General features: G+C 43.5%; 1 protein-coding gene across 1 annotated transcript in view; it reads left to right on the top strand.

Moving 5' to 3' along the window:
* Positions 1-13,702, top strand: part of GK5 (glycerol kinase 5) — an 80,924-nt gene continuing 67,222 nt past the window's right edge. Inside the window, exon 1 of the mRNA XM_089683521.1 lies at positions 1-210. Coding sequence (XP_089539647.1) covers positions 88-210 — 123 coding nt within the window. The 5' untranslated portion in view covers positions 1-87. The remainder of the gene's footprint in view (positions 211-13,702) is intronic.

Raw genomic sequence — 13,702 nt, 5'->3', positions numbered from 1 at the left:
GCCCCCTGTAAACATGGTTCCATTGAGGACGGCCCCACCCCGGAGAACTGCCCAGCTCCACCCAAAGAGTATCCTGTCATCCTGAGGATGGGATCGGTCCGGAACGGGTACCGGGAGCGGCTGGTGTTGGCGGTGGATGTGGGCAGTACGATCGTTCGGTGTCATGTATACAACTCGGCCGCAGAGATCTGTGGGAGTGCTGAGGACAAGGTGAGTGCAGGAGCGGAGCGCTGTGTGTGTTCCAGGTAACAGTGCAGGCATCGATCTAGCTCCCATCTCTATGGATCGCACGTTCTGTCACCAGATTCTTCGTTCCAGCCGGGACTGTCCCAGGATTTGTCGGGAAGAGAAGCAGGGGACAGACAGACTTCCAACTGTCCGTCATCTCTGGGGTGCAGAGGGGAGGGCCATGGCATCCCTTTAAATCTGAGCTCCATGGGATCATCATTGCACACTTACAGTTGCAAGAAAAGTATGTGAACCCCTTGGGATTACGTGGAGTTTTGCATGAATTGGGCATACAATGTGCTCTGAACGTCATCTAAGTCACAACAATAGAAGAACACAGTCTGCTGAACATAATACTACACAAACATTAGATGTTGCCATGGTTTAATTGCACATAACATGTAAACATTCACAGTGCAGGGAGGAAAAAGTATGTGAACCTTTGGACTTAATAACTGGTTGACCCTCCTTTGGCAGCAATAACCTCAACCAAACGTTTCCTGTAGTTGCAGATCAGACCTGCACAACGATCTGGAGTAATTTTGGACCACTCCTCTTCACAAAAAGTTTCAGTGTAGCAATATTCTTGGGATGTCTGGTGTGAATCGCTCTCTTAAGGTCATGCCACAGCATTTCAATCGGGTTGAGGTCAGGACTCTAACTGGGCCACTCCAGAAGGCGTATTCTGTGCTGTTGCAGCCATTGTTTTGTTGAATTACTTGTATGCTTTGGGTCATTGTCCTGTTGCATCACCCATCCTCTGCAGAGCTTCAGTTGGCGGACAGATGGTCGTACGTTTTCCTGCAAAATGTCTTGATAAACTCTGGAATTCATTTTCCCATCAATGACAACAATCCGTCCAGGCCCTGAGGCAGCAAAGCAGCCCCAAACCATGATGCTCCCTCCGCCATGTTTTACAGTAGGGATGAGGTTTTGATGTTGGTGTGCTGTGCCTTTTTTTCTCCACACATAGTGTTGTGCGTTCTTCCCAAACAACTCAATCTTGGTTTCATCTGTCCACAGTATATTTTGCCAGTAGTGCTGTGGAACATCCAGGTGCTCTTTTGCAAATTTCAAACGTGCTGCAATATTCTTTTTGGACAGCAATGGCTTCCTCCGTGGTGTCCTCCCATGTACTCCATTCTTGTTTAATGTTTTCCTTATTGTAGATGTGTCAACAAAAATGTTAGCATGTGCCAGAGATTTCTGTAGGTCTTTAGCTGACACTTTGGGATTCTTCTTTACCTCATGCAGCATTCTGCGCTGTGCTCTTGTAGTCATTTTTACAGGACGACCACGCCTAGGGAGAGTAGCAACAGTGCTAAACTTTCTCCATTTGTAGACAGTCTGTCTTACCGTGGACACATGAACATCAAGGCTTTTGGAGATACTTTTGTAACCCTTTCCAGCTTCATGCAAGTCAACAATTCTTGATCGTAGGTCTTCTGAGAGCTCTTTTCTGCGAGGCATGGTTCACATCAGACAGTGCTTCTTGAAACCAGTAAACCCAAAACAGGTGTGTGTTTTTTAAGGGCAGGACAGCTGTCAGCAACACATCCAATATCATCACACTGATTGGAGTCAAGGTTGGCTCACTCCTGGCTCCAATTAGCTCTGGGAAAAGTCATCAAGCTAGGGCTCACATACTTTTTTCCTCCCTGCACTGTGAATGTTTACATGTTATGTGCAATTAAACAATGGCAACATCTAATGTTTGTGTAGTATTATGTTCAGCAGACTGTGTTCTTCTATTGTTGTGACTTAGATGACGTTCAGAGCACATTTTATTCCCAATTCATGCAAAACTCCACATAATCCCAAGGGGTTCACATACTTTTTCTTGCAACTGTATATTGTTCCAGCGTGGACTGGATATCACCTACACCTGATGGGTTGCTGGGGGAGGGGACACTCACTGTAGCAGTTGGCACTACTACAATGATCTTTATGGTTTCCTAGGTCCTGTGCTGACTGCACACCAACCACAGCGGGTGACTTACCTGGTGCTGCCACCATTCAAAGAACACCCTATATTTTTTTCTGTGAATGCACAGAATTCTCTAATTGGACAAGGTGGAGAGAAGGGTTAGTGACAGCACTACCGCTGCCACATTCAATCAAAGAACTCCTTTTATTTATTTTTAAAAAATACAAGGCGCTAAGGTGTCTTGGAATAATATTACCAACCGTGAAGCGCTATCAGTGCAAAGACCCCAAATCAATAAATTCTAAACACTATCTAAGTGTGTGTGTGTTAGATTTTATGCCCCTTGAGGGTTAGGGACTGATGTGAATGTACAATATATATGTAAAGCGCTTTGTACATTGACGGCGCTATATAAGTACCTGATATAAATTATATATATATATTCTGTTAGGATATGGTAAATCATATTATATACAGTGGATATAAAAAGTCTACACACCCCTGTGAAAATGTGAGGTTTCTGTGATGTAAAAAAAATTGTGAGAACAATCTGCACTACCAGTATTTTGTTTGCTCAGATCATTGGATTCAGGTGTTCCAATCACCTCCATGGTCACAGGTGTATAAAATCAAGCACCTAGGCATGCAGACTGCTTCTACAAACATTTGTGAAAGAATGGGTTTCTCTCAGGAGCTCAGTGAAGTCAAGCGTGGTACTGTGATAGGTTGCCACCTGTGTAATAAGTCCATCCGTGAAATTTCCTTGCTACTAAATATTCCACCGTCAACTGTTAGTGGTATTATAACAAAGTGGAAACAACTGGGAACAACAACAACAACTCAGCCACCAAGTGATATGCCACATAAAGTGACAGAGCAGGGTCAGCGAACAGTGTGTAGAAGTCACCAAATGTCTGCAAAGTCAGTAGCTAAAGACCTCCAAATTTCGTGTGGACTTCAGATTAGTACAACAGTGCTTGGAGAGCTTCATGGAATGGGTTTCTATGGCAGCGCAGCTGCATCCAAGCCTTACATCCCCAAGTGCAATGCAAAGCGTTGGATGCAGTGGTGTAAAGCACGCCGCCACTGGACTCTAGAGCAGTGGAGATGTGTTCTCTGGAGTCACCAATCACGCTTCTTTGTCTGGCAATCCAATGGATGGGTTTGGCGGTTGCCAGGAGAACGGTACTTGCCTGAGTGCATTGTGTCCAGTGTAAAGTTTGGTAGAGAGGGGATTATGTTGTGGGGTTGTTTTTCAGGGGTTGGGTTTGGCCCTTTAGTTCCAATGAAGGGAACTCCTTAAGGTGTCAGCATACCGAGACATTTTGGACAATTTCATGCTCCCAGCTTTGTTGGAACAGTTTGGGTATGGCCCCTTTCTGTTCCAATATGACTACGCACCAGTGCACAAAGCAAGGTCCATAAAGACATGGATGAGTGAGTTTAGGGTGGAGGAACTTGACTGGCCTGCACAGAGTCCTGACTTCAACCCGATAGAACACCTTTGGGATGAATTAGAGCAGAGACTGTGAGCCAGGCCTTCTCATCTGACATCAGTGCCTGACCTCACAAATACACTTCGGGAAGAATGGTCAAATATTCCCATAGACACACTCCTAAACCTTGTGGACAGCCTTCCCAGAAGAGTTGAAGCTGTTATAGGTGCAAAGGGTGGGCCAACTCAATATTGAACTCTATGGACTAACACTGGGATGCCATTAAAGTTCATGTGCGTGTAAAGGCAGGCGTCCCAATACTTTTGACAATATAGTGTATCTTAATATTTATTTATATATATATATATATATATATATATATATATATATATATATATATATATGTGTATATATCACACACACACATTTAGATAGTATTTATAATTTAATGTTTTGGGGTCTTTGCAATGATAACACTTTACTGTTTGTAATATTTTTTCTGTTGTGTGATGAGTGCACAGTTTGTAGTGATGGCTGCTTTCTGATTCTTTTTTTAATGTGGAATATACAAGGAGTTTTGGTGTGCTTTCAGAAAGTGCGCCATGTTCTCAGGATATAATAGAAGTCTATGTCTAAGCGCAGGAAAGCTGCGGGTACACTGCACTGCACCGGCAGTGTGGGTATACCAACACATTATTATTTATTATTATTTTAGAGTATTTATAAAGCGCCAACAGTTTGCTCAGCGCTGTACATTACAATGGGAGACAGAACATGCAACAGTACAGTAACAATACAGTGCGATACACGAGGGGTTCGAGGGCCCTGCTCCTTGGAGCTTACAATCTAGGAGGGAGGGGATAGTGGTACAGGAGGAAATAGCTGGGGGGGATGGAGTGGTAGGAAGAGTGGAGGAGGTCGGGAATTAGCAGGGGGTGGGGTAGGCTTCCCTGAAGAGGTGGGTTTTCAGGATGCGCCTAAAGGAGAGGAGAGTAGGTGATAGTCTGAAGGATTGGGGTAGAGAGTTCCAGAGTATGGGTGACGTCCTGGAGGTGGGCATGGGAGGAGGAGACTAGAGAGAAGGAGGTCTTGTGAGGAGCGGAGAGTGCGTGTAGGGTGGTACTTGGATATTAGGTCGGTGATGTAGTTCGGGGCAGTATGATGGACAGCGTTGTACGTCATCGTTAGGATTTTGAATTTGATCCTTTGGGCAATCGGAAGCCAGTGGAGGGATTGGCAGAGGGGGGTGGCGGAGATGGAGCGGTTGGTAAGGTGGATGAGTCTGGCAGCCGTATTCAGGATCGACTGAAGTGGGGATAGCCTGTGGCGAGGCAGGTCAGTGAGGAGGGAGTTGCAGTAATCGAGTCGTGATATGATGAGGGAGTGGATGAGCTGCTTAGTGGTTTCTGGGGTTAGGAACGTGCGTATTTGGCCATGTTGCGGAGGTGGAGTCTGCATGAGTTAGTGATTGGACTAGGGGCTGGAAGGATAGATTGGAGTCAAGAATGACACCAAGTATTCTGGCCTGCGGGGCGGGCCAGATGGTGGCATTGTTGTACGTGATGGAAAAGTCAGTGGGGGGTGGTGTGCGGGCTGGGGGGAAGACTAGGAGATCTGTTTTGGAGAGGTTCAGTTTAAGGAAGTGGAGCGACATCCAATCTGATATGTCGTTCAGTAGGCTTGTGATTCGGGCGGAGACTGAGGGGGTGAGGTGGGGGGTTGAGAGATAGATTTGTGTGTCGTCGGCATATAGGTGGTAGTTGAAGCCGTGAGAGTATATGACTTGGCCAAGGGAGGAGGTGTAGATGGAGAAGAGAAGGGGCCCGAGGACAGAGCCTTGAGGGACCCGAACAGAGAGGGGGAGGTGGTAACGTTATAGGTAACGCTGAAGGAGCGTTGTGATAGGTGGGACGAGAGCCAGGAGAGAGCGGAATCTCTGAGGCCACGGGAGTGTAGTTTTTTTGAGGAGGAGGGGGTGGTCAACTGTGTCGAAAGCCGCGGAGAGGTCAAGGAGTAGGAGCACTGAATAGTGGCCATTAGCTTTGGCGGTTAGCAGGTCGTTGGAGAGTTTCAGTAAGGAGAGTTTTGGTTTCGGTGGAGTGTAGGGGATCGAGGAGGTTGTTGTTGAGGTGGGAGAGAAGTGAAAGCAGCCCTATACTATTATGCCCTGTGTATTGCTTCACATTGACCTTAACCTCCCTAACGGTATTCCCGAGTGTAGCTCGAGGTAAAATGTCTATACCAAAAGCGGTAACCCCGAGCTACACTCGGGCTTACCATGCAGCACTGTATAGGGAGTCCCTGCAGCACTTACCTTGTACTTCGCTCCAGCGATGTGTCCCCTGCAGCGTCCCCGGCCATCTCCTCCGGCAAATGCCGGCATCCGGCTCCCGTGTTCCGGTTCCTGGGACGTACGGGCGCCGCAGGCGGCGGGAAATTTGAAAATTTTTTAAAAAAGTCTTTTTTTCAAAACAATTTTACATAGTAAAACATTGCTGTTTCAACCCATTTCACATACATTTTGTCCCTAGTGCTCTGTCCTGTCCCCTCTCTGCATTTTGAATGTTCTTTCTGCCTGGAAACTTAGAAAAGTCCACGGCGTCCAAAAAGTGTCCCTTTAGGTCAAAAGTGGTTTTAGACCAGCTAGAGAACAGCGATAGTAAATCAGAACCACTTGCAGAATTGAGTGATGATTTGTGGGGGAAATTCGTCATCAGATACTGAAAACGATTTTGCGACTTTGCTCAGCAATGTGCGAACTTGGTGCTATATTTCAAATTTCAGTGTTTTTGGTTTGATTATATTATTGAATTAAATGTAATATTATATTATTTTTTATGATTATTTATTAAATTATAATTTATGATTTTGTGCTTCAAATTTTATCATACCCGGGATGTTTAATAGACTCTTGTTCGGACAGATTTCAGTGAGTTATTCCTAAATATTACAGCCTACAATAAAAAAACTACATATTTCCATGCAAAATAATGGTACCGCTTTCAGCACCAAAAATCTGAAATAATCATACCGCTAGGGAGGTTAAGATCTCTTCTTTCCTGTTACTGGCACCACTCTGGAGACCACTAGCCGGGATAAGAGGTGGAGTGCAGTTGGTATCGCTCCTCGTGGGACAGGAGCCAGCACCACAGAGGAGGCATCAGCTTATGCGGCTCCTGCTCCCTACTACACCTCCAACTTTACAAGTAGTCCCTCTGCATTGCACTTTGTTTGATGCTCTGGGATGGCCAGTCAGCAAGCCTAGACTTCAATCTACCAGTCACCTGGCTGAGATCTACTGGTTGCTGACCCCTGCTTTATACACTCTTTTTTGATTTCCAAAGTTGCATGACAAGTCTCACAAGTGTGAATGGGGTAGAAACCCATTGATTTACGGCTCATTCACCCCATACATGCATGGAAACTGATGTGCAGATTGCAGAGACATCAATTTCCATGTGAGCTTCAATGCAGGCTCCAAGCTGGTCATGTTGGAAAATAGTAGGACTGACTCGGAAGGGGCAAGTGACAGTTGGTCTAGTTCACATCTTTGCAGGTCATAATTCCAAGACTCAGGATAGGAGACGTTGGGCCTACTAATGTCACTGTCCACAAATTAGATTATCACCCAATAGATTGTGCTATGCTCCCTCCCATAAGGCCATAACAAAGGTATCACTGTTTGATGGATTGCCAAATTGTTTGAACTTCACATCAGTTTTTCGCAACCTTTTTAACATTGAGAAACCCTTAAATAACATTTAAGTTTCAGGGAACCCCCTGCTAATAATTACAATGTCTAATTGATGTATATGAATACATAAAATCTAGTACATTTTTGTATATAAACTGACTACCATGGATCTGCTGCACCATATCCCTATGTGTAAATTGAACTATTGCTAATGGCAATGGGACCCTCCCAGATGCTACTCAAATAGGAGTCACACATAAGTTCATCCATAACAACATACTGCCTTATGCCCCATTGGTCAGACTTTCCTATATACCATAAAGGAAACTTCTTTTACAGGCACTCATGGCAGAATTAACTGACAGAATCCCACTGCCTATTACCAATTGTAAGAATAGATAAAGTGTCAGACTTGGCATATGTGACACCCATGGCTTTTTCTGTACAACAAAATATTCAGTAATAAAAATGAAATAACAAGTGCAATAGTTGTGATGGCCAGAAAAGACCGATACATTGAAAATTGCTGTTCTCCCTCACACTGGTGGTCAGTGGAAAAGTGCCCCGTAAAATGTTGGTCTGTGAAGTGCCCATTTATGGTGACCAGTGGAAGAAGGACCCCTTTTACACTGTTGGCCAGTGGAAGGATGACCCCTATTACACTGGTGGCCAGTGGAAGGATGACCCCTATTACACTGGTGGCCAGTGGAAGGATGACCCCTATTACACTGGTGGCCAGTGGAAGGATGACCCCTATTACACTGGTGGCCAGTGGAAGGATGACCCCTATTACACTGGTGGCCAGTGGAAGGATGACCCCTATTACACTGGTGGCCAGTGGAAGGATGACCCCTATTACACTGGTGGCCAGTGGAAGGATGACCCCTATTACACTGGTGGCCAGTGGAAGGATGACCCCTTTTACACTGGTGGCCAGTGGAAGGATGACCCCTTTTACACTGGTGGCCAGTGGAAGGATGACCCCTTTTACACTGGTGGCCAGTGGAAGGATGACCCCTTTTACACTGGAGGCCTGAAGAATAAAGATGATTTGTCAGTGGTTGCTTGTCTGAGAGTCAGGAATTGCTCATTGCTCAAGAAACCCTTGCTGAGAAGGCTGCTCTGCATATTGGAGAGGTGAATGTGACAGCATCATTTGCGTTTAAAATGGCTGTGGCAGCAAGTGTAGCTGGGAACTTTGGAAATCACTCAGCACTGAGGTCCCAGAGACAGAAACAGAAGCCAGCTTGCGGTTAAAGAAACCACTGAAACCTGAAATATCAGTTTTGGCTGCAGCTGGCTTTTGAATGCATTGCCTTATTGAATAACAGATTTATTGTTAGGATCTTATACAGGGGTAACCCTGTGCTCACATGTACTTTGATATGTATTTATGCACATTATGTTGAAGACATTCCTCTAGAACAGATGTTGTGGCAAGGTCGTATTTTACTGCTACAAGATCATGGCTAGGGCTGGGGTTTTGTGGCACTGCTTAATGGCACATGTATGCAATGAAAAAGGTATAATATCGCTGACATAGCAGTTAAACTGTCCATAGACCTGTAGATCTTTACTCCAATGTTCATTTCAAAAACAGTAATTTGTTCAGCATAGTTTGCCAATCAATATGCTATTTTTCAGTTGGCATTTTATTATGGCCTGTGTGTTGCAAAAAGCATGATGTCAAGGCCCAGGAAAAACACTGACCTATCAAAATTACTACTTCGATCGAGAGATTTTCAACTTTAGAAAGCTAGGGAAAAAAAATATTATAGATAGATATAGAGAGAGAGATAGATATATAATATATATATCTATAATATTTTTTTTTTTTTTTTTTGCTTGTTATACTCAGGGGTGTATTTACCACAAGGCATTTACCTAGGGTGGCATTTTTCAGGGGGGGCAGCACTGCCCCTTGGAAGAAGGGACGGAAGAAGGGACACACGCGGCATGGGGACCTGGTGGGTTCTGAGAGATGCTGCGGGTTTCATGACGGTGTATGCACAGCATGACTCTCATTGCTGGGGATGTCCGGAGCTGTGAAGGTGAGTGTCTTTCTCTAACCATATGGGATGGTGTGGGGGTAGTGGTAGTGGAGGGCAGGGGTGCTCTTGGTCAGTGTCAGGCTCTCTGTGGAGGGGGGGGCAATTTTTGTGTTGCCTAGGGCAGCACAAAACCTAAATGCACCGCAGATTGTACTCACTGTGGATCTTAAGGGGTTAATCCTCTGCATTGTGTAACAAGGCTTTTTGATCCTGTCTTCTTTTAGCCTCCTCTTCTTCTTCTACTGTCCCCAATCTATCTGCTGATAGAACAGAGCCTTGGGGGCAAGCTGTACATTCTCAGTTTGGTGTGTGTTGCTAGAGTTTGTTTTTTTTCTCCTGGGAAAGTGCATGTGATCAGCACAGAGCCAATCAGCACTGTCCAGACAGAGATCAGGGGTCCTGCAGTCTCATAGGACAGTCAGAGCAGAATGAAAACTCCTCCAAGTTCTAACCAATGCTCTGCTGGACACTGATAAAAGTCACAAGACTGCTATACTGCTGATGAGAAAAGATATTTAGCAGTTTTATATTTACAAAAAGTTTAATTTTCATGTTCTGTGTACTGTGGGAGACCAGATATCGTGAATTCAGGGTTCTGGGTTTAGTAACCCTTTTAAATACACAGATGAAACCATGCAATGGGTGAATAAGGAAAATGAAATGGGCAGCTGCTGACACCTAACACAAACCCAGTAAGAGCGTGTGACAATGTATAAATAGATAGTGTAGTGGTGCCTTATGCAAAATTAAACATATATAAAGTGCTACAATACACCTCCCTCACTCAAGTGAAAAAACTCTATATACTGTATATGTAGTTAATCCACCATAAGAAAATGTGTAAATACCTATAGTTAAATTCGTATCCACGATTTATAATTTTGAAACTACAACCGTTTGAAGATGGCAACCGCCAGTGAAGTGAGCAAGTTGGAGCAGTTTGTTTTTAACCGCTCTTCTCTGCCCTTGCTGTAGAGTGAGTTGCCATAGGAACCCAGGTGTGTGAGCAGGCAGCAGAGTGACAAGCCACTCCACCCAGTTACTCCGCCCATTCCAGTTGTAGACTACTGGTGGAGGCAAGAACACTTCACACACTTTCCCCAGAAATTGTAGCTTTTCTAGTTGTTATTATTATTATACAGGATTTATATAGTGCCAACAGTTTGCTCAACTTATAGAAAAAGAACATGATCACTGAAGTACCAAGATCACCAGATATTGCACTAAACTCTTACCGAGGGGGAAGGGGCATTGTAGTCCCAGTGGATCATTTGTCACCTTAAAGTGGAGCTCCAGTGAAAATAAAATAGCTACATCCCCAGTTATAAGAGAGTGTGCAACCACATCACAGAAACCTGACATTTTAACAGGGGTGTGTAGACTTTTTATATTTTCTGTCTATTTGTAATGTATGTATAGTGAGGTACAAGAGAGAGAGTTTGTTTTTCACTACAGTGGAGGAGGTGTATTGTATGTATGTGTGTATCTAGCTATCTCAGTGAATTCAAGTGTGGTACCGTGATAGGTTACCACCTGTGTAATAAGTCCATCTGTGAAATTTCCTTGCTACTAAATATTCCACCGTCAACTATTAGTGGTATTATAACAAAGTGGAAGCAACTGGGAACAACAACAACTCAGCCATGAAGTGGTAGGCCACGTAAAATGACAGAGCGGGGTCAGCATATACTGAAGCGCACAGTGCGCAGAAGTGGCCAACTGTCTGCAGAGTCAATAGCTAAAGACCTCCAAACTTTTTTTGCATTTTCCTTGCACCTGATTGTGTATTTCTTCCACATTTGCTAAGCCAAGTGAAGTGAACATGTTGCATTCTTGGAATGTTCCCACACTACAGCAAACACCATCAGGAGAATTCCTGCACTCTCAGACCTTTCAGATGACTTGCAGCGATTGGCCTTTGTACAGAGGATTCTTTATGTTTGAGTACAAGTATAATCAGATCTCTTCCCTACATTCTGTTATCCGAGAGCACAAGATTAGCAAAGAGTAAGGTGATGATTGTGTAGTAAATGTACAGATAAGATAGGGATTGGACTCTGTTCTTGTCAGCCTATACTCCCATCAGCCCCTGTAATAGATAGCCACATGACAAGGTAAACAGGTGTCATAGAATGGGTTGCTCTCGGTTCCATGATTGTTGCACTGATATTGGAGTAAATCGCTAAACAAAAGCTTCTTAGTAAGAAAAAACAATTGGAGATTTTTGTGAAAAGCCAATTGTACGTCAGGAGCACACAGTTTATTCATCCAGATTAATCCGGCGTCAGATTGAAACCTCCTTTAGCTGGGCGGAGGAACCTCAGACATGCAGTACATCCATATTGCAGTTTGCTCCTAGACCATTGTGTGGATGTATTACGCTTTTGTGTAAAGCTGCACAAATGTTTGAGGCTGCGGGAAGCCTACATAACTGATCCGCACAGCTGTTGTTGCTTCTAAAATCTTGAATTTATCCAGAACACCACAGTGTACAGCATGCAAAAATACAGTTTAGTTGACGCGTTTCAGTCTACACGGCTCTCTTCATAAGTGGTAGAAGTAAAGCCGTGCAGGCTGAAACGCGTCAGTAAAATTTTTTTTGCGTACTGTACACTGTGGTGTTCTGAATAAACTCAATATTTTATAAGGAACAATGAGTAAGGCGGAAACAGTTGACATAATCTATTCTAATTAATTATGAAAATGGTTGTCAACTGATTAGTTGGTCAGCAGATTAGCTGGCCTGCGTGCAGAATACATTATTTGTTTACATATCAGAAAATACAGTGCAGCACACATACAGCTCAGTACACCGTTCATACATGTCAGTATACACAGTGCAGCACACATACAGCTCAGTACACTGTTCATACATGTCGGTATACATAGTGCAGCGCACGTACAGCTCAGTACACCATTCATACATGTCGGTATACACAGTGCAGCGCACGTACAGCTCAGTACACCGTTCATACATGTCGGTATACACAGTGCAGCGCACGTACAGCTCAGTACACCGTTCATACATGTCGGTATACACAGTGCAGCGCACGTACAGCTCAGTACACCGTTCATACATGTCGGTATACACAGTGCAGCGCACACACATTTCAATACACTGTTCATAAATGTCACAGTGAAGCACACACACAATACCCTTCATACATGTCAGTATACACAATGCAGCACACACACAATACACTTCATACATGTCAGTATACACAATGCAGCACACACACATTTCAGTACACTGTTCATACATGTCAGTATACACAGTGCAGAACACACACATTTCAGTACACTGTTCATACATGTCAGTATGCACAGTGCAGTGCACACACACACACACATTTCAATACACTGTTCATACATGTCACAGTGAAGCACACACACACACATTTCAATACACTGTTCATACATGTCAGTATACACAGTGCAGCACACACACATTTCAGTACACTGTTCATACATGTCAGTATACACAGTGCAGTACACTGTTCATACATGTCAGTATACACCGTACAACACACACACATTTCAGTACACCAGTTTTTTTGGGGGGGGAGGGGGTTTAATTGTAAAAAGTGACACCCAAGCACATAAACCTCCCACATATACACACACTTTTGGTTAAAATTTATTTATTTTGTTATCAGCACAATCTACTTGTCATGAGAGACAAGTAGATTGGGACACAGATTTAGTCCCTGGACAAGTAGTTTTTTTCAATAATTTCCACACCCCTGTGACAGGTGATTAAAAAAAACAAAAACATGTTGCTACTAAATGTCTTGTGCTGGCCATACACGGATCGATATCCGTATGAGAATATTTGTACAAAAATTCTTTGTACATTCAGTGAATGGATGAATGTCATTGGAACCTTTCACTTGCTTTTAACATTCAATTTTAAAATGAATGTCATTTCTGAATGAAAGCAACATTTACTGCCTGAAAATTTGTTCGAGAATTTTTCTATTCTGCGCCTTCAAATTTTCTCATTGCTGAGGTCAAAAAACAAAATTGATTTGACCCCACTAATGATTAGAAAATCGAACAAACATTCTTAAAATGAACATTTTCAAAGGAAAATGTTATCTGCATATGGCCAGCCTAAATGACAGCAAGTGCCCTTGGCTTGTGTCAAGCTACCTGCCTATGACAATGGAGTCTGTTATGCATAATATTCTATTACAAATCTTGTATGAAAATCTGCAAAACAGTGTTTTAGGCCTTTACATATTTTTTTCCTTTTTCTTTTAATAAACATTTTGATCTCCGAGTCTGATATGTACCAGATTCAACCTCTAATAGTATGTATATACTGCATCTTTTCTGTCTTTTTCTATTAGATATTTAGTTCCCT

This window comes from Staurois parvus, unplaced genomic scaffold (assembly GCF_062004578.1).
Source record: "Staurois parvus isolate SC_StPar_1 unplaced genomic scaffold, SC_StPar_1.0 ptg000312l, whole genome shotgun sequence".
Taxonomy (NCBI): Eukaryota; Metazoa; Chordata; class Amphibia; order Anura; family Ranidae; genus Staurois; species Staurois parvus.
Note: the sequence above shows the minus strand (reverse complement) of the source record. Positions and strands in the feature narration are given on the sequence as shown.